Genomic DNA, 20,112 nt, shown 5'->3' with positions numbered 1-20,112 from the left:
GAGAGGAATAGGAAGCACCGAAAACGGGTGGTTAGTCGCGCGTAGATTGTTATCAAGAGTATCACAAGACCGGAGCCAATTTCCGCCAGGGTGTTATTAGTATCAAACGCATGGAGCGAGATAAGGAAAGAGAGGAGATATAATGCTGTTTTTACTGTCTGATGTTGATTTGTTCCATACTATTTCGCTTTTGTATGTATATATCGGTTTAATTAGGAGGGCAATTAATTGGAAATTAGGAAAAAGGGATATGGGCGAAACAGAAAGAGTGGCAAGCCACAGCGAGAAAGCACACTTACCGCAAAGAGACACATAACGAAACGCTCTTATTATATGACTACTATCAAGCGATCATGATAGTGTAGAAAACCAAACTAAAAAAAAAAAATCATAAGAACGAGAAGTTGCGGAGCCTGAATTTTGGAGCGGTGATTAGTATTTTTTTTGTTTCTGTTACAAATGTAATCAAACTCGCTCTTGGAAATCTAGTGCGGATTCACAAGTTATGCCTTTTTTTAACAAAACAAGAATAAAAACAACAAATTTTTCAAACGTAACGAGTTACTTGACAGGAAATCGAACATTAAATGGATGCGTTTGGTTTAGGTCGCAGTGGTCGCAGTAGTCGTTTCTGATGCCAACAAACCCATTCGTGTACTATCCGAAAGATGGTCGCTTATGTTGTTTCTTTCGTAGGCTTTCAAGAATCAATTCAGTCGTAGATATTAAAGTGTTCTGTTTAATTGTTCACCTGATGGGACGAAATTTATTACGCATCAAGTGTATCGCTCTGGCTATTTCTTATCATTTATCTTACTGGCTATCTAGGTTCGCGTTGTTTTACTTTCTCTGTAACTTTCTCGACCATATACGTCGGTTTGCGTTTGAACAATGTCGTTTTGCGTAAAATGATGCCACAATGCGCTAGCAGTCAAAACGAAGCCCTAACAACCGTTTGCTTGCTCTATGTGGTGTGTTAAGTGTGTTAAGTTTTAGTTTACTTTTGCAACACCATTGTTATAGTGTTTCCTTTTTTAAGATTTCTACCATTGTTCAACTGTGTCGTGTGGTCCACTCTCCTTTGCTTCGATGCACTTGCAAACCATTGGTGGATGCATTTTGGTCACAAACAACGAAAACAAAACTACACCTTATCTAAGCAGTTAAAAAATTAACACTAATTCAACCTGCACGGAAAACTTTGTCCTGAGCGTTGGAGTGATGAGGATATCAATGCACGGGGCAACACTATCGTAATTTTGAAGGCACATTAATTTTATCGGCCTAAATTGTTCATTTTGTTGTTGTCTAGTACTAAATTGTAGCGGATCGAAAACAGTAGGCAGTCTGATTGTCCTTCGAATCAGTCAATATCTTTCAATAGTTTAAGTATTTTGGATAGGAATTTTCAAACCAAAGAGCTTTGTTATCTGGTGTTCTAATCAGGAGGATGATGATGCCCTCATGATTGGAGGGCCCCCAAAGCTGCATGTTGTTGCTCCTTATATATCGCACCCAAGGGCCAGAGGAAAATCAAAATGTTTGTCGCTGGATCAAGCGCAGCGACCCGATCTTGATGGATATCACATTGTTACACAGTTACTACCAGCGGTTACATTTAAAACAAAAAACATGCATTAAAATTTATAAAAGCAATACCAAGCACCGTGCGCTCCTTGGGGCGTCCGTGTACCGGTTGGTCGCATTCGTTTTGCCTAATGGAACGTTTTTCTCAATCAGCTATATCGATCCTTAAAACTAACTTTTTACAATTCGAACCCCTTGTGCAGGGATTCCGTATGAGGGCGGGGGGTGTGAGTGTATTTAGTTCCCAATGGAGCTACGGATGGGACACTAACATGGGCATGGGACACAACAGGACAGAGAACGTCTACCACTCCTAGCGTGCCCGAGGAGCAGAAGTCTGGCGACAAATGACAGGTTGTGGACGGAACTGAAAACATTCGTGGGGGTAGGGAACACAGTACGCGGGAGTAAATTGTAACAAAATTAACACATAAAAAGACGCTACAGCTAACGGAAACCTTAACCCGCACTATATCAGTCGCTCTTCGGGCGGTGGTTTAAGCACGTTGTCCATTTCCAGTCTTGGGTTACAGTACTCCTGCGCACTCGGGCTGTAGGTACCGCGGGTCGCTCGCTTGTTGCGTGCCATCACCAGGAACGTGCCGATCAATGCACCGGCAATTGTGAGAATGCCGATCACCACGGGCACAACGATGAGGGCGATATCCGCACCGGACGCTTCTTCCGCTTCCAGTGTCGCCTGCAGTTGGAGAGAATTAGGAGAACGAAGTTCACCGTTATAGCATTTGTAAGGTGAAGTATATAGCCAAATCATGCTTTTAAATTAAAAGAGAGGCCTAGAGAACAGGCAGCTTTTAGACATGCGTTGAAGAGGGTTGTTTTGAAAACCAAAAATAGGATAAGAACTTAAATATTGATTTGATGATGTCGAAGAAATAAAACATTTATATTGTAGATGAAGTATTAAGGTGATCGAGGTGATGTGGTAGGTTAAGGAGATCCTCTACGATAGTTGTGTGAAACTACGGTTAAGTATGTTGTTAGATTTTGTTAAAATGTCCAGTATCAAATAAGAACATTCTCAAAAATAAGATATTATTCAACGGCTCACGTAAGGTTAGTTGTGTTAGAATGCATTCTAAACTAAAAAACCGAGAGTTAGACTGTTAGTATAAAGAGAAACATAAGCGAACGATAAAACCGTAACAAAAACCATGTACAGAGAATGGCGACGATATTCGTTAAATGCTACCGATTTGTTGGTATGTTAGCATTGGCAAACGAATAGCTCAAGTCGCGGCCAATGGTGCGTTAAGGGTTGATTAGAGTAAGAATAGAACACTCCCCACAAAGTTATGCACATAGTAGTAAACCGTGTCCAGATAGCTGATTTCATTGGAACTCTTATCGGCCTAGCGAGATCCGGTCGATGGGAGGAAAGAGATGAGAAAGAAGAGAATAATGGTATGGTGAGATAAACGATGATGATGATGTGGTTTCGATCATTCGATCGATTGTGCGTGCGATCTCTTGACGGGCGGCTGTTTAATGAAGGATTCGGGTTAATCTTTGCCTCGCGGTGTTATTGCTGCGTAAAAGCGTAACACACTGCAGTGCAATTATTGTTGCATACCTGTTCCGAACAGTTGACGCCCGTGTAGCCACCGGTGCAATTGCAGTAGTACCTTCGCTCTCTATCACAATCCTCCACGCAGATGCCCCCGTTCAGGCAAACGTTGGGATTCACCTGGCATGGATCGGACTGGGCGCAATCCTTCCCGCACATACCTTCCTCGCAGTGACACCTAGAAGAGTAAAGCCCGTTGCGTTAAATGTCCACGCGCTTGGCTGCTTCGAATAGCCGCTCATACCTGAAGGAACCTTCCGTATTGATACAGTGACCACGTCCACCACAGCTGATCCTTTCCTGTAGACATTCGTTAATATCATGCTCGCAGTTTTTACCATCGAACCCGGTACCAGTGCAGTTGCAACGGTACTCGTTGATGAAGTCAATGCATTGGCCACCGTTCAGACAGGGTGCCGATTCGCATTCGTTCAGTTCCGTTTCACAGTACATTCCAACGTACCCGGGCAAACAGTTGCACATGGGAATCTGGAAAGATTTAGAACTCCATTACAGCATGTTGAGATGTTGTCTGGGTTTTCGTAGTAATTCGTACCATTGCTTCTGTGTCGCACAGGCCACCATTTTGGCACGGTTCCAGCCGGCAGAACGGTATATCGCACAGCGGCCCAGCAAAACCAGCACTGCACGTGCAGGTGAAGTTGTTACCGGTCGTCATATCTGTGGAGCATAGTGCCAAGGGTTAGAGAAGGGCCCGTTTAAATACGAAGTAACATCACTTACTGTATCCATCGACGCAACGGGAACCATTGCGACAGGGCATATTTTCGCACGTCACCAGTCGGAACACATCGCACTGTGGTCCGGCATATTCCTCCGTGCAGGTGCAGGAGAACCCTGCCAACAGATCCTGACATATTCCCCCATTGTGGCACGGGTTAGAGGCACACTCATCGATCTCGATCTCACACAGCTGTCCCTCGTAACCCTCCAGACACTGGCAGGTGAAGCTGGCCACTCCGTCGATACAGCTCGCACCATTCATGCAGTTCGCCGATAGACACTCGTCAATGTTCTGCGAGCAATCGTCACTCTCATAGCCAGCCGGACACTCACAGGCGTACTGCTCCGATGGGTTGCTGCAAATGCCTCCATTTTTGCACGACTGCTGGAAGCACAGTATGCATCCCTGTTCCGGTTGGCTCGAGTTCAGCGTAAAGTGCGCCTCGGTAAGATTGAACGTGTCCGGGTAGATGAGCTCGTGCGGGAAGTACGGCAACAAGAAGCCACCGACGCGTGTCTCCCCGAGGCATCCCTTAAACGACGAACCCTTGTCGATGCCACCGCTTACGACGGAGTTGTTCTCGATGTGTGCCATCTCGGGCATTCCGCCGAGATATATCTGCTGCCGGCCGGAGAACAAATGGCGGAAGGCGAAGTAGTCAATGTCGGCCGTCAAGCTCGGTTGTGGATCGATGGCAGTTTCCCAGCCCTTCCAGCCCGCCTCCAGTTTGCCATCCTGGCTGACCTTCACGAGCAGTGTGTGCCAATCGTAGCTGTCATCTTCACCTGCCAGCTCGCGTTCGAAACGATGTGTTTCGGGTAGATCACCGGATAATAGCCACGAAATGGTTACCAGCTGGCGGATAGTCGATATCTCGAAGTACATATCGCCATCGTGCACGTATAGCAGGGTGCCACCGAACTTGGTGCGGTAAGAAATTTCGATCGTGTCCATGCTGGTATCCTTCCGGTCCGCATCGTTAAACGTGTAGACGAGCGGTTCCTTGTCATCGTGGAACGTCATGTTGGAGATGCATTCGTAACCTGCGTCCAGATTCTGGCAGGTAGCATCCATTGGACACTTTTGCAACTCACAGAACTGGATGTCCTGGCAGTATTTGCCCTTGTATCCCCGAGGGCATGTACATCTGTGGAAGGCAAAACACGGGAGAATCATTAGAACACACTCCGATGTATCGAAAAGGGTTACAAAGTATTGCTTGACGGCAATGATGATCTGTAGACGGAAGACTAGCGAGCAATTTATAAGGGAAATCTTAGAGGGGGTACTCGATTTACCTAGCCATGGATAACCTGTTCCAGATTTTTTTCATATCCACTAACGATTCCACAAAGCCTAACCATTTGCACCGACTGTCCTAACAGTCGAGTCGAATGTAAGTAGATACCGATAGCATGTTAATGTTGTGTCAAATAGAGAGAAATGCCAGTGACTTATTAATATGGATGGAAAAGGATGACGTTTAACAAAGTGACATTCATGATCGTACTTTCATTTCCAAAGGACATTCTTTCAAGCAGACCCCGACGTAAATTGTGCGCTATTAAGTGAAATAGTACGTAATGGTTCTTACATGAAATCGTTCCAGGTGTTTTCGCAGTACGCCTCGTGATAGCAGGGTTGGCTGCGGCACAGATCATCCGACACGATACCCTCCAACACGGAGTTCCGATCGATCGTAACTTGTCCGAATGGTGCGGGCAACTCGAGACCCTCCGTTTCATTACCGAGCGGATACAGCTCGACAATCATGGCGTGCGACCCGTTCGACACCTGCACGTCCTGGATGATGCCCTTGAAGTACTGCTTCTCCGAATCGTCCTTGTACAGGCTGTTGATGGTGTCAGCGTTTGGTGGTGGTCCACCGAGATACAGCACCTGCGCGTTTAGCTGACCCGAGGTGGACAGCGTTTTGCGGAAGTACTCCGTTCCATTGAGCTTCACCTGGATAAGCGTCGAGTTGCGGATCACCTCGATCAGGTGCAGATACCCGTTGTCCAGCTTATTGCCACCGACCGTGTATCCTTCCGGCGTGTCATTGAAGATCATGCGCACCAACAGTTCGCCCTTCGACAGGAATGCGGCCACGTATGAATCATCGCTCGGGGATTGATTCGTGTTGATGAGTTGATTGTCCGGATCGGAACCGAGATAAAACACCTGACCGGAAGGTTTGCGCGTACGGATAAACATCGAGATGTCGAGCACGGAGCGAATAGCACGGCGGGCAACATCGCTCACCGTTACCTTGACGGCGGAGTTGGTAGTGTTTTCGTGGCCGAAGGTGGCCGCTGTGATGTTGTACTTGCACGTGTGGCCCAGGTGAGGGCGTTGGCAGCTGCACGAGAACGTATGCCACAGATCGGTACAGTGACCGTTCGAGTGGCACGGATTCGGATCACACTGCGGCGTTCGAGGGCATCCGGTGTCGATGTTGTGGAGTGTGGTAAATTCTTGCTCCTGTCCAGGCAGCACCCACTGGCCGTTGATTACGACATCCTCCATGCAGCCTACGAAGCTGGATACAGCCCGCGCAATGTGTTTCAGATAGGGTTGCGCTAGTGATGGGATCGTACCACCCAGATATGTGATCGGGAAGGACGTATTGCTTCCGTTGGTGCCTTCGTATGAGTTGATCGGATAGATTGTCTGTTCGTCATTTGCCGATAGCACCAGATGCGAGGAGTTGATCGCTACGAACACCTTCTGCCATTTGCTGTTGTTCAATTCCGAACCGATAAACACGCCATCCCATCGATTGAGCAGCGCGGAATGCAAGTTCAAACGCCCATTGTTGAGCACTAGAATGTACGAGGTGGCACCATTACCGAAGGCCAGTATTCCGTTGGGAAGTGTTGTCTTGAAACGCAGCTGAATGTCATATCCTTCGTCACGGGTCGTATTCACCACAAGCAGACTGCTGGCTACCAGCGACATGGTCGTTACCGTGTCGCAGGTCTTACCCTGGAACCCTTGATGGCAGGAGCAGTTGAACTTGTGCTGTGTTTCGTTCTCCAGGTACGGCACGCAGGTGCCACCGTTCAGGCACGGTTCCTTCACGCACCCCGTCAGCTGCACGGAACAGTTCTTGCCTCCCCACAGTCCATCACAATCGCAGATGTAGTTGTTACGGCCATCCATGCACGTGCCGTGTACGCACGGCCGGTACTTAAGACACTCATCGATGTCCGTTTCGCAGTGCGAGCCCTCGAAGCCAGGATCGCACTCGCACGTATAGTTACCGACCCCATCGACGCAGCCACCATTCTTACACGGGTTGCTTTCGCACTCGTTGATGTTTGTTTCGCAGTTCGTACCCATCGTACCGGGCACACAGATACATTCGTAACCGGCCGCGATCGAGTAGGAAAATGGTTGCGCAAAGTGCACCGGTAGACCCTTGGCGATCGGTAGCGGTTGATACAGGCTGTAGTTCGATCGCTGCAAGCATGTGCCCCCGTACAGACAGGGCACACTTTCGCACTCGTCGATGTCTTCCTCACAGTTCTTGCCCGTGTATCCCGGGAAGCAGTTGCACTGGTAGTCGTTGATCTTGTCCACACATTCCGCCCCGTTGGTGCACGGGTTCGATTCACACTCGTTGATGTTCGTTTGGCAGTAGATGCCGGAGTAACCGGTAGCATTACAGTCGCACTGGAATCCGCCCAACTGATCGATGCACCGTCCTCCGTTCTGACACGGTTGACTCTGTAAAGAAGAGGGAAGGTAAGCTTCCGTACGTAACTATTGGCTACATTGTAAATCGTCTTATTGCTTACCTCACAGTCGTCAATATCGATCTCACACAACCGTCCCGTCATGCCGGGGACACACATGCAGGTAAAGTTGGCCACCTGATCTACGCAGCTCGAACCCTTCGAGCATGGGTTACTCTCACACTCATCGATGTCCACGCTACAATCCTTGCCCGTGTATCCGGCCGGACAGATGCACTCGTAATCGTTCTGCTTGTTCTGGCACTCGGCGTTGTTCTTACACGGATGACTGAGGCATTCGTCCACGTCCAGATCACAGTTCAGCCCCGTATATCCCGGCGTGCAGAAGCACCGGAATGAGCCGGGCGTGTTCTGACAGATCCCGTTCCCACAGATACCATCCTTCTTGCACTCGTCAATATCGTTCTCGCACCGCTTTCCTTCGAACCCGGAGGTGCACTTGCAGGCATAACCTTGACTCTGCAGATAGCAGGAACCGTTGTGCAGACACGGCGAAGAGGCACACGGATTGTCGCAGTTCATGTTTTCCGGACACTGACATTTGCCACCGATACACCGGTACGGTTCGGCACAGTTTGATGGGTTGCATAGGTTGTTCCCGATCGCCTGCTCACAGCGTGCACCCTCGTAGCCCGGTGGGCAAAGGCATGCGGATCCGTTCGGCGCACAGCTACCGCCATTCAGGCAGTTACATTCGTCAGAATACGGTAGGGCAATGGGTGATTCACAGCGAGTTCCTGGCGTATGATGGAAAAATATGTTAGCCAAAGGATGTTGAAGCCTTGAAAGGTTAGCTGTTGGGATCCGGTCTGGAATTCAACACCAATAGGGCTGCCAAACAAGTGAAGAACTTGCAACAAGCGGTACGCATTTCCGGTTGGCAGCAATATTGGTGAATCTTTCCATTCGTCTCCAACAGGAACATGTCCTGTGCATAGGTGCTACAATAGTGCGTGTGATAAACGTATGTGCTTGGAGCTTAAAACGATAAAGTATTCATTGTGAGCCAACCTGTGTATCCGCTAGCACAAATACAGGTTAAATTTTGACCGAAGCCGGCGGTTCCGGCCGGGACGCAGGTGGCGCCATTGTAGCAATAGCTAGCGCATGCATTAGTGAGGGCCTGGGATTTCTGTGCACTTGTGCCGGCGGCATTGGCGTTGGTCGCGATCGTAACGGCGGCGACAGTGACTTGCTCTACACAAAGCCCTACCATGCCTACAATGGAGCGGAAAGAGTGGAGTAAACGAACAAGAAAATGGGTTGGCCAATGGGAGAGAAAGTGTTGTTGATAAATTTGGAATTTTGAAGTGCTTATCGTACTAAAATGATGCGTTGAGGAACTACATCTTTCGATGCACAGATGACTAATATGTACAGTGGTGCCGCGTGAGTGGTGATCTTGTAGACAGTAGTTTTGGGGTGTTGAGAGGAACTAATTCTAACGTCCTACCTGTGGTACCCGGTTTGCATACGCATCGTCCAGCGACACACTCGGAATCTGGCGGACATTGTCCACAGCCCGGTTCCAGCTCACAGAGCGCACCGTTGTAACCGGGAATGCAGCGACATTCGAACCCTTCCCGAGTATCTATACAAGTGCCTCCGTTCTGGCACGGTTGTGATTTGCACTCGTTCACGCTCATCTGACATTTGGGCCCGGTAAAACCGGATGGACAATCGCACAGGAACGAACCGTACGTATCGAAACAGGTGCCTCCGTTCTGGCACGGGTTAGCCAGACATTCGTCGATGTTGTTCTGACACAGCGTGCCTCCATAGCCCGTTCCCTTGCAGTCGCAGGTGAACGCATCCACGCCGTCGATGCAACGGCCTCCATTTAGGCAGACGTTCGATTTACAGTCATCCCAGTTGATCTCGCAACGCATCCCGATGAAACCCTTGAGACAGTCACACTCGACGCTGTTCGTCCCGGGCGCTACTCGGCAGGTTCCATTGTTAGCGCACGGATTTTTCTCACACAGCGGATGCACGCTCAGTTCCGTCTCGCAGACAGCGCCCGTATAGCCCGGCGCGCACGTACACCGATATTCTCCCTTAACGTCCTCGCTACAGGTACCCCCGTGCTGGCAGGGGTACGACAGACACGGTGGGCCCATATCGATCTCGCAGTTCTTACCCTTGAACCGGGCCGTACAGTGACACTCGTACGAGTCCGATCGCGAGATGCACGTCCCGTGCTGCATGCACGGATCATGCGAACAATAGTCCACCGGAATGCCCTCGAGCACGTCGTGATCCGAGCACGGTCCGGCGGCCAACGGACACGGTCCGAATACGACCGCCTCCGCGTTCATCGCGCTCGCGTTAAACACCAAACCGGGACCGTGCAGCAGACAGCCCGCGTACTGCTTGCCGAGGATCAGCACCGCCGCCTCGTTTTTGATCTCCTGATCGAGTATCAGCTGCGCGTTGTAGCTCTGGTTCGCGATCGGGGTCGACTGTTTGTCGATCACGCAGTACAGCGTACCGGCCTGGTAGATGAACTCGAGCGTGTGCCATTTGTTGTCGAGCAGCCGACCGGTCACGCGCGCCTCGATCGGTTGCTGGGCCGGTGTTGATAGCACGATGGACACCCAGTCCGGTAGGACGGACACCAGTAGGGCATGGCCTGAATAGCGCTGGGAGAGAATTTCTCCACCTGCAAAATACGATCGAAGCAAAACCGGTGATTATTGGAGGGTTGAGTGTGTTTGATCTACGATCTGCCGGGCAGGATAAATGGGATGCAACAGACCGTCACTGTGGAAGAAGTGTACAAGATGGCTATATTTAGGATGGTATTGTATGGAAATTAGCTAACGAGCTCGTTGCCCTAGTTGACCCACGAAATGAGCGTATCGCTTACGGCGAAAAGATTATCCTTACGAACAAAAGCCCAAAGTCGATCGTTATGGAACGGTAGCTTTCGCCAAACGTCACTTTTGACTTGGCTGATGCAGTGGCGATCAACTCCCATGCTTGACTACCTTTCGTCTAGTGAAACTAGATCACAGCATGAGACACGTTTCTGGGTTGAGCTGGTACAACCATCATGTCCTTTTGGGAAAGCTAAAGGTAAAATAGGAAGTTTATGACTCTCTGCCCCGGTGCAGAACTAACAAATGAGCTGCGAACATGTAACGAAACGAATAGATAGGATGATTGGAATTGGACTTGGAATGAAATGTAGTTCACCTTTAAAGCGGTGACAGTTATGGCGTGTAATTAACATCTGAAATATGTGACGTGGAGTTTTATAGAGTGATGATGGAGTAATGGAAAGCAATGTGAAAAATTTAGTTCAAAATCAGTGGAACTCAAAATTCGAATATGAGTACTTGAATAGTAAAAATAGTATGCACCATTACAAATGTTGTACTTTGCAATAGATGGAACTCGCTTCAATAGCTCTGATTTTGAAGTAGACACATTTGTAAATCATAGCACAGGAAGCAATTATTACATCCCATCGAAGCTGACACAGTTTCTGACAGAAACCCAATTTGTCACCCACAACGAACGGAACCGCTCCAGGAAGAGGAACTACGGTACAACGCGAAAACGAATTTGTACACCACCGAATGCGGAACAGCACACATACACCAATGCACCAATTTTCACCAACTGCCGGAAAACTTGAACCGACCGACGCACGGTCAGCGTTTGTCGGTGGTGTCCGCCAGTTGTCGCTCGGTTAGTTGTCGCTTTTAATGAACCGTTTTAAGCACTCGGTCACATGCATGTCCGCCTGCACGGGGCGCGTTGGATGGGGCGGATGTTGAAGTGAAAGAAATATGCGCGCGGAGCAAACCTTTCTAACGGAAGAGCAGCAAAACACCTCGGAATAGCTACGTCATGGCGTTTACGGTTTTCCCTTGTGTGACTTAAATTGTCACAATATGTTTAACTTCGCACCTCGCCCACCGTTTGGACCATGCAGACAGACGGATGGGGAAAAGAAGTTTTTGCTAACGGCTGTTTCGAAAAAAAAAACACAACAACAAATAACTGTATCAGCAATGGACAGTTGTGCCGGGTCCAGGAAGGGAACTGGAACTAGATTACAACCCGACAAACTCCGATGAAGCAATAAAGAACTTGCCACCGGGAACAGGGTCAATGGGCAATGGTTGCCGGAACAGCGAAGCACCGTCCCAACACACATGTGCTCGCAAACGATCGTGTAGCGGTTGTGTAGAGCCCTAATTCACGCCACCATTCGAGTCACTCTCGAAATTTACTTAAGCGCGACAGTGCACAAGTCCCCACTTCCTTACGACACAAATGTTCCCCTTTCCGTATGGCCTATTTCATGAAACAGGGTAGCAACGAAACAAAAAAAAAAGAAGGAAAATCAAATGCTGACACTGGGAGTTCCGACCAAAAGATCCGGTTTCCACTTACCAGCAAAATGGCAGCGAACGCCTCCAAACGAGGGATCAAAGATTATAAGGGTACGGTTAAGGTTGCATGCCACCAACCGATGACTCAACCATTGGCAAATCGGTTGACACAGAACCGACGCATGAAGCTCGGCTGCAGTGCGTGTCTGTTTGTGTACGATCGTTCGAGATATCGCTTGTTTTAGCCTAAATAAAAAAAAAAAACACAAGATTACAATGTACTGCTTGCATGCGCTGACTACTTTTGCGATATGCACATGCGCTTTTGGAGGTACTAATTCCATTCCTGTCCCACATTGGCACACACAATCGCACGTACGGCGCAGCTTAAACACCACCTTTCGATGCAGTTGTGCAGCATTTGTTGCACGCGGTGATGCCGTGAACCGTACGTACACGACATGTAAAATGCGCAAATATGGTCGCATGATTCAACAGTTTGGGGCCAAAACATGCGTTGAGTTTCCGTGAGAAGAGGGAAGTTTTGCGGTGAATGGGGTTATGATTACTTGGTCGTTATGCATCACACCTGTGGTGGGTATTATTGAATTGGAGCTCATTAATCTTAAAATATTCAAATTTCCATTTTCTAAAGGGTTTTTTGTTGTTGTAGTGTGAATTTAGCGAGATGTTTAATTAAATGTTTTTGAAACAGAGATCCACTGGTAAAAGGGCAATAATGCTGTACAAGTTGAACTGGAATGTGCCGAGGTAGATCTGAATTCCTGGCGGTGACATGGATTGAATTCTGTTCCAAGCGATCTTGGCTGACATTCTGAAAGGTTTGCATAAGTGTAGGACTTCAGATCTACTTCGGCATATTTTAAGTCAACCTGAACTAAATCCAGAAATGGCTCCGTCAATGGGATAGATCACGGTCTAAGCCAGTTTTTTTGTATGCGTTTTGACGTTTCCAGGCTTATCCGCTTACAGCTCGCCATACAAATGGCAAGCCAAGTTAAGCCTAGGATAGAAGGATTAGATTGGTTTCTCAATGAAAGTACCCAAAACCCAAACTCGGCAAATGTCAAAACAAAGAATTTTGCTAGCTGGCCTGAGCTAGGTTAGGCCAAGTTTCCCGTGTGCGAAAAAGGTAAACAAATTTTTTTTAACGAAAAGAACTGAAAAAGGATTACTTGATAATCAGACTTGTATATTATTTCAAATAAGTTGAAATTAAAATCAAATTACTAAACTTAAATCGATTTTTCTCAAATTTTAGTTTCACAAAAATCCCATGTGTCATTCTTTATGTCAAAATGCTATGTCCTTTACGAATCTGTACAGAATGATACAGCCCGGTACCTGGATTATTTGACAGATACAGGCTTAAAGCTTAAGCGTTCTAACTTTTGGGATGATCTACCCCAATACTAGTTGAACTCAAAATTAACGGGATCAAGAATTTGCCCGAATTCTCGAGCTCGAGGAATTCTACACACTTTTACGAAATTATTCCAATTAAATGGTCAATATATACGAGGATATTTTAAGGAGGATATACTTAAGCTTAAAAAACCCTTTATTTAGTTATTATATTCGAATGATGAGGTTACACTGCAGCCGCATTTTGGTAACCACAAAAAATACTAAATTAATGTCTACATCTACATCTACAGGCGTGAAGCATGAGCGTAAACTCGCCACCCAGCATCCCCAGCGATCCCAACAGTGAGACTTCAATCAACTAACTTGCCATGAAAAACCAAGCCATTCGGCCTTTCTTCTGTAGCGTGTAACTTAACACCATCGCAGTACGCTCTATGATTAGTGGCTTGCAATAGACAGCGTTGAAAGAGAAATTTTCATACATCGGTTTGCTGTTTTACTGAATGGACCACACACAAAAAAAAGGCAGAATCTCACGCGGCACACTATACTTACAGCGCTATTACTTTTCGATTCCCTTTACAAAACACAACGCCACCGCCACCGGGTTGGGAAGTGTTAGGCTGATCGAAACACCTTGCGCTACAACGCACAAACACACGGGCGCGTTTGTCGATAAGAAAAGACGCTTTTCCGGTCTATTAAATTTTCGTGCATTGCTTACCAGCGCAGTCATTTCGTTGTACACCGGGCAAAGTGCGGGAAAGGCCGGTACAACTACACTTTTTTTTGTGGAATTTTGCATCCGTAAACTTCATTCGATTTTCGGTTTTTAGACGGTGAAACTAAAGCGACAGTGAAAGTGTCTTGCATCAGCCGCTGCTTTGTTTCGATGGCGTTCAGAAGAGAAAGAATGTTTCAACGATTTTCCATCGCAATGTTCCGTCAATTGTTCAGTTTCGGTTATTTTCCCATGGGTATGTTTGGGTTGGAGCATCAAAGCGGTGAACTATCGACATAAATTTCCCAAAAATGCAAAAACACTCCGCTCGAGCGTGATCGTGGTGTGAAGATCGTGCAAACAATAGAGGCCACACTGTTAGAGCTTAGCATGGGTTTGAGCCCTGCAAGGGAAGCAACGGATGGCTTCAAATGGCACCCATTGTTGGAGATTTATGATTATTTTAATGAAATTACGAGAAAAATGCTTGGAAAAATTGATTGCCGGAACGCATATCGCACTCGTTTCTACCTATGTGAAGCTAGATAAGATGTACTTGCGCTGGCATATGGTTTCATCCTTGAGAGGTTCGGTTGTTGATTTTTATTTCAGCATTTTAGATTAAACTCGCCAGCTTTAATAAGTGTTTGCAATAAGGAAAAAAAAACAAAACACAACCAGCCGGTTCTCGTCGAATAGCAACCATGCGCATACTATTATTTCATCCACTTCATTCTGACGAAACCGTTGATTGCTTGGATTCGTACCAGCGGAAAAAAAGCCTCGTGAGGTTTGTTGTTGTTTCCCCAAAAGGAATTTATTATTTATCCTATCGCTAAATTAAACCGCTTCTTTTTTCGATGGTTCGCTTTGCGCATAGCTTGTAGATAGCAGTGTGTGCGGCTCGATTACGCTACCGTTACCGTAGCCTATGCTAACTGCTGCTGGCATGGAACGGTATGTTCCACGTGCTCGGTGCTATTAGAATTGCATCATTCTACGTTCGCAAGTGGTTCGTAGGGCCCCGGTTGGCCAGCATTCCCCTTGAACTGCCCTGTGTGCCACACTGTGGTGTGTGTGTGTGTGTGTGTGCAGAACGATTGCGCATCAAACCTGACGATTGTCGGCAACGATCGGGTGGTCGTTTTTATTTTTTTTTTGGGGAGGAGGGAGTTCAATTTTATTATGGTTTTTCATTATTGCACCCTCCACTGCACCGGACCGGTGGCTAAGCCATTCGATTTTGCGGTCAGCTGTAAACAAGGCTGGAGAAGGGGTTGATGGAGATACAGTTTTTCGATGATACACGAAGCGTAACGAAAGCATCAACTGACCGTGGATGGTTTGGGGTTGCTGCTGCTTGTTCTAGCGTTCTTATTTTGCTGTTGTGTGCAGTGGTTGTGGATGGTAAAAAAAAAGCTAGGAACCAGTAGAGAATGTTCCACCCATGCCACCCATTTCGCGAAGAAACCCTTTCTCATGAACTTGAATGTGGGGCCAGTACGCTAGCGTGCTACCGTTGCACAAACAATCACGTCCATCATTGGCGTGGTTTGTGACCAAACCGATCTCTCCTGTACGTTCTCTCCAACTGTTGGGGGTTGTGGAAATTGTTTGTGGAAAATCTCCCCTCCCCCTGGCGGACACGATCACCTTCTGACTGAACGGATGGGACTTACCTCGGCACGACTTGAAACTAATCGCCGAATAGCTCCAGAGGGTCATTGGCGTTTTTAACCTCAGGTAGGCAGATCCGTTGAAGTACGCTTCCTTTTCCGTCTGTATCGCCGTCACGGTCGGTACGGAACACTGAAGGATCACCGCTGAAATAATGAGAGGAAGAAAAAAACGAAACGAAACGTTAATTTAAAACAATCTATTTGAGATGCAATTTATTATGGATACAGTAGCAATAAATTAACGCAATGGAGATCTGCTTTTTTTTTGCTCTCCATGAGGCAAAAAATAGTTATGTTTTGATAAAATCTGATACTTTGCCAGTTTGGATAGTTTTGTTTGTTGCTCGGGGAAGAACAGCAAGGTCGTGCTGCTAGCAGTTATAAGACTAATGTGATTCAAAGTGCCTTTTTTATAGACGATATATTACTTTTTTACTTTAGAGGCGCGTTTAGGCTGGTCATTCTTCATAAGAAGATGATAATGATGATGGATTCTACCTTACATTTCGAAACAGTATAAGAAAAACATGTTTGATACGAAGTGTCTGTCCTTTTATGTATGGGAAAGAAGACTATCTGCCGCTGTTCCCGAGACAGGCAGTACTCCATTCGCAAGAACATGAAACAACAATCGATCTAAACTTAGGTAAACCATCTCTTTATAAACTAAACAGACTGTTTCTCGACTTTCTATAACTGTAGACTCTCAAGCTGGGAGATCAACTCTTCAAGGAGGCATCAAGTACACCTTCAACTGCTCTTATTCGAACGCAAGTCCACGGGAGTTCCTGGCACTGGAAGGTGAAGTATGTGTTCAAGCGCAAGTAAACAAGCAATGCTGGAATACCTTGCTTGAAACTGTGGGCAGAAGTTCGTGTGAAATCGTTACCACGGTGAAAAAAAACTATTCTTTGCTTTACTGATATCCATTGTAAGATATTCATCGTGTAGACATGGAGAAGTAAACCAATTACAACTTAGACTAACTCTCATAACTTTAGGCTGAATTAATGCTTGTTTTTCTCGGCGTGATCATCAACAATTTGATTATACTGTTTTCTACGGTTAACATTTTGTGTTTAAGCCACTTAGTCAATTATGAACGATCTTCGGAAATTTTTGTTACACTCTTTACATTTTTACCGTATAAAAAAACATGAATATCCATGCCTATAACCCGTAAGTCCCAGGTAAGCAGTGTTTAGTCAAGTGCTATAATAGCAGTTTTTTGACGACTACATCCAGAATATGTGTGAAAGGCTTCGGCTTAGTTTGATGAGCCAACCCTCTTTCTTCAAAATAATGCCAGAAACCTTTGGTATGGAATAAAAACTTTCAAATACCATACACATGGCTATGACGTGTCTAGAATTTGAGCTCAGATTTAGACCCTGAAAGAATCTAGATTTTTTAGACATTCATTATCGACTGGAAACCTTTTTTTGGAGACCACGGTACATTTGCTAACCCACATAATAAGTGTTGACTAACAGAAGCCATTTAAATTCTCGACAATAAGTTATGCTTCACTGTATATACTCATCTCGTAATTATGTGCCTCAACATCCATTACTCCTGTGGTTTTTGCTATCCATTCAGCTCCAAGTCTCAAACTTTTTAACCTAAATTTTAAATTCTAAAAGAAAAAAATGTAGTACCGTTACATAAATTGATGTCATGACATTGCATAAAACGTTGATTGCTTAAAGAACCACCTTGGAGCCTCGGCGGGGAAGAAATAAAAACCGTTTCAATTTAAATACTTGTCATGGTACATCTGCTCAGGACGTCCAGAGAGCCAATTGACAATGCCACACGAATAAGGAGGTGGCGACAACAGTAACAAAAAATCTTTTAAATCGAATTGGCATGTGAGCCGGCTCCATTTTTTTGACATCCATAGCCACACCACGAAACCGCACACTGTGCAGCGCCTATCAGCGACGATAGATTAACCCATTCAGTGGCTCATCAAAATCCGCTAGAAATTCGCATAATTTTCTCTCCACTGCAGCGCTCTATCATTGGTTTAGGTTAGCGTCAGCCCAAGCTTGAGAGCATGGTGGTTGTGACAACGTTTGTCTGCCTCCTAATCATATGGTGATCGCGTGATCTTCCTCCATCATAACGGTGGCATGTTTGGGGTGGTACGCCGTCACAGTAATCGTCACCCCGGTCTTATGCAAACGCATTGTTTCGTACTTTCGCAGCATTAAACGACTGCCGTGCGTGCGGTAAAGAGCCTTTCCCAAGCACGGCCGACATTCGCCGACGATCCGACCACCAGTTGGAATAGTTTCATGTTGATGAACCTTTTATTTCCCACCTGCGATGCTGTGCGGTCTTAAAAGACGACAAGAGACAGGTGCAGATAATTTCATTAACATGCTGTCCATGAATGTTAATAGCGCTCCACCCGACCGCCACAGCAGACGGCAGCTGCAGTCCACAGGTATGAGAAGTTTGGAAAGGGTGCGAAGCGGTATTCAGTGCTGTAATGTAATTTTCATCACAAATTTACAGCGTGCATGGATTAAAAACAATTTCACCGCCCGGCTTTTCGGACGATGAAAGTTGTCATGTATGAGAAAGTGAAAACAGGCGTTATATATCGGTCTGCCGGAAAAATTTCCATGGCATTGCCGCCAAGCAGAGGCCAAACAAATGACTTTGACAGTAAGTGATCGTGAGAAAAAACACTGCCACCATTCGTCTGCTGTTAGGAAACCGGGTGAGAGTTTAATTAGCGTTCGGTTGAGGGATTTCCTCTCGCGTGGCTTGTTTGGTCGATATCAGCTGTCATAACATGATTAAAGTAGTTTATTGTTTCATAACCATATTCAAATGCAACATTAGTAGTAGCTGTGATGAGAGTTGAATTACTATGTTACTTTTTACGTATTTTTTCATTAGACATTGCGCCAATAAAACAAAAACGAGCAGCTTTCTATTTTTTTATATTCAATGAAATGGAAGATATTTATGGTAATATAATAAACATATTTGTAAAGTTTCACGGCAATAAGTTCAACAATAAAGTAAACGAATATTATATCAACCGAAAACATGAAGCCAAATCGTTTGAACTCGAAGCAACATAGCCCACACTGGAGTGTGATCATTGTGCTCCAGTTTTCGAAATACCAAACGTGACTGTAAAATCCAAACCAAACCGGCCAAAAACATTCCCCCGATTTACGACGATACGGCTTAACGCCATCGTCTTAGAATGGTATGGAAATGCGGCCGTCTGATGGCCATTCGCCCGTGCAAACGAATCGCAACACATTCCATCTGCATATTTGCTATGCTGATTCACTCCCGCATGGCGACTTAATACGGCACCCCAAAGCCACACCACCAACGACGAAACGTTACGGGGGAGGGTGGGTGTGTAATACACCGTTGTCTAGCTGCATGTTGACGATCACGCCGAAACCATTTATCTATGCTGTGGTCTTAAAAGGTAGCGTTGCGTTCACAGATACAGAATCGGATTTACGCTGTAGTGGCGTAGTGGGTAGACCTCAGGATTTTTTTTTTGGGGTCATTACCGTGGTGGTCACGGTTCTGTGAGTTGGCGATCCGCATTGGTCAAACGATGGTGTCCCATTCTATTGCTATCCGATTGGAAAACATTAAACAAAACGCAACAGTACACTGGAACGGACAAGAAATCTAAAGCCCCATCGAGACGAGTCGCACAAAACGCATTCAGAAAAGAATGTTTGATGCATTCAGATATGCGTTTTGCATTCGTAAGTGACGGATAGTTTAATTAACTGTGCGCATCCCTGTTCCGATTGGTAGAACAATAGCTCGTGGTACCATCTATGCCACGTCTTGTTCGATGGCGTCTTCGGCCTGCATGGTACACCCGACGTACACTTAAAAGGTTGAAGACTTCATGCTGTCTAAGACATCGTTTGGTCGTGAATGATTCACTGCGTGCGAGCTATCATTAACATGGACTTCTTCGCTTTGGTCGATTCGAATTTGAAGATCTTGCGCAGAACAAAGACAAGCGGCAAGGAATTGCTCTGCTGCGGTAAACAAACGTAGTGCTTCCGTTGATGGATATTAATTATGCAGGGGCATTGTTTTCCCCTTGCAATGTGAAGGGCGATGAATCATGTGTCAGATTGTGATCCTCATCAAGCTAGACATAGTTGGAGGAATGTGTCGTAAAGGTAGGGTGGAGATATTTCCACAGATAACATTATGTTTATAATAAAATGGTTCTATTTGTGAGGCATAGTTTATGAAGGCATATAACAAGATCGCTTCTGCATTAGATTA

General features: G+C 46.2%; 1 protein-coding gene across 1 annotated transcript in view; it reads right to left on the bottom strand.

Annotated features, from left to right (window-relative positions):
• Positions 1-2,056: 2,056 nt before the first annotated feature.
• The window catches only part of LOC128709976 (protein crumbs), a 30,229-nt gene continuing 12,173 nt past the window's right edge, over positions 2,057-20,112 (bottom strand). The window contains exons 2-12 of the mRNA XM_053805014.1: positions 15,814-15,957; positions 9,132-10,340; positions 8,690-8,896; positions 7,721-8,415; positions 5,515-7,649; positions 3,920-5,067; positions 3,732-3,856; positions 3,420-3,664; positions 3,182-3,353; positions 2,889-2,960; positions 2,057-2,287 (exon numbers count right to left, since the gene is read on the bottom strand). Of these exons, the coding sequence (XP_053660989.1) occupies positions 2,057-2,287; positions 2,889-2,960; positions 3,182-3,353; positions 3,420-3,664; positions 3,732-3,856; positions 3,920-5,067; positions 5,515-7,649; positions 7,721-8,415; positions 8,690-8,896; positions 9,132-10,340; positions 15,814-15,957 (6,383 nt within the window). The remainder of the gene's footprint in view (positions 2,288-2,888; positions 2,961-3,181; positions 3,354-3,419; positions 3,665-3,731; positions 3,857-3,919; positions 5,068-5,514; positions 7,650-7,720; positions 8,416-8,689; positions 8,897-9,131; positions 10,341-15,813; positions 15,958-20,112) is intronic.

This window comes from Anopheles marshallii, chromosome 2, assembly GCF_943734725.1.
Source record: "Anopheles marshallii chromosome 2, idAnoMarsDA_429_01, whole genome shotgun sequence".
NCBI classification, from domain to species: Eukaryota; Metazoa; Arthropoda; class Insecta; order Diptera; family Culicidae; genus Anopheles; species Anopheles marshallii.
Note: the sequence above shows the minus strand (reverse complement) of the source record. Positions and strands in the feature narration are given on the sequence as shown.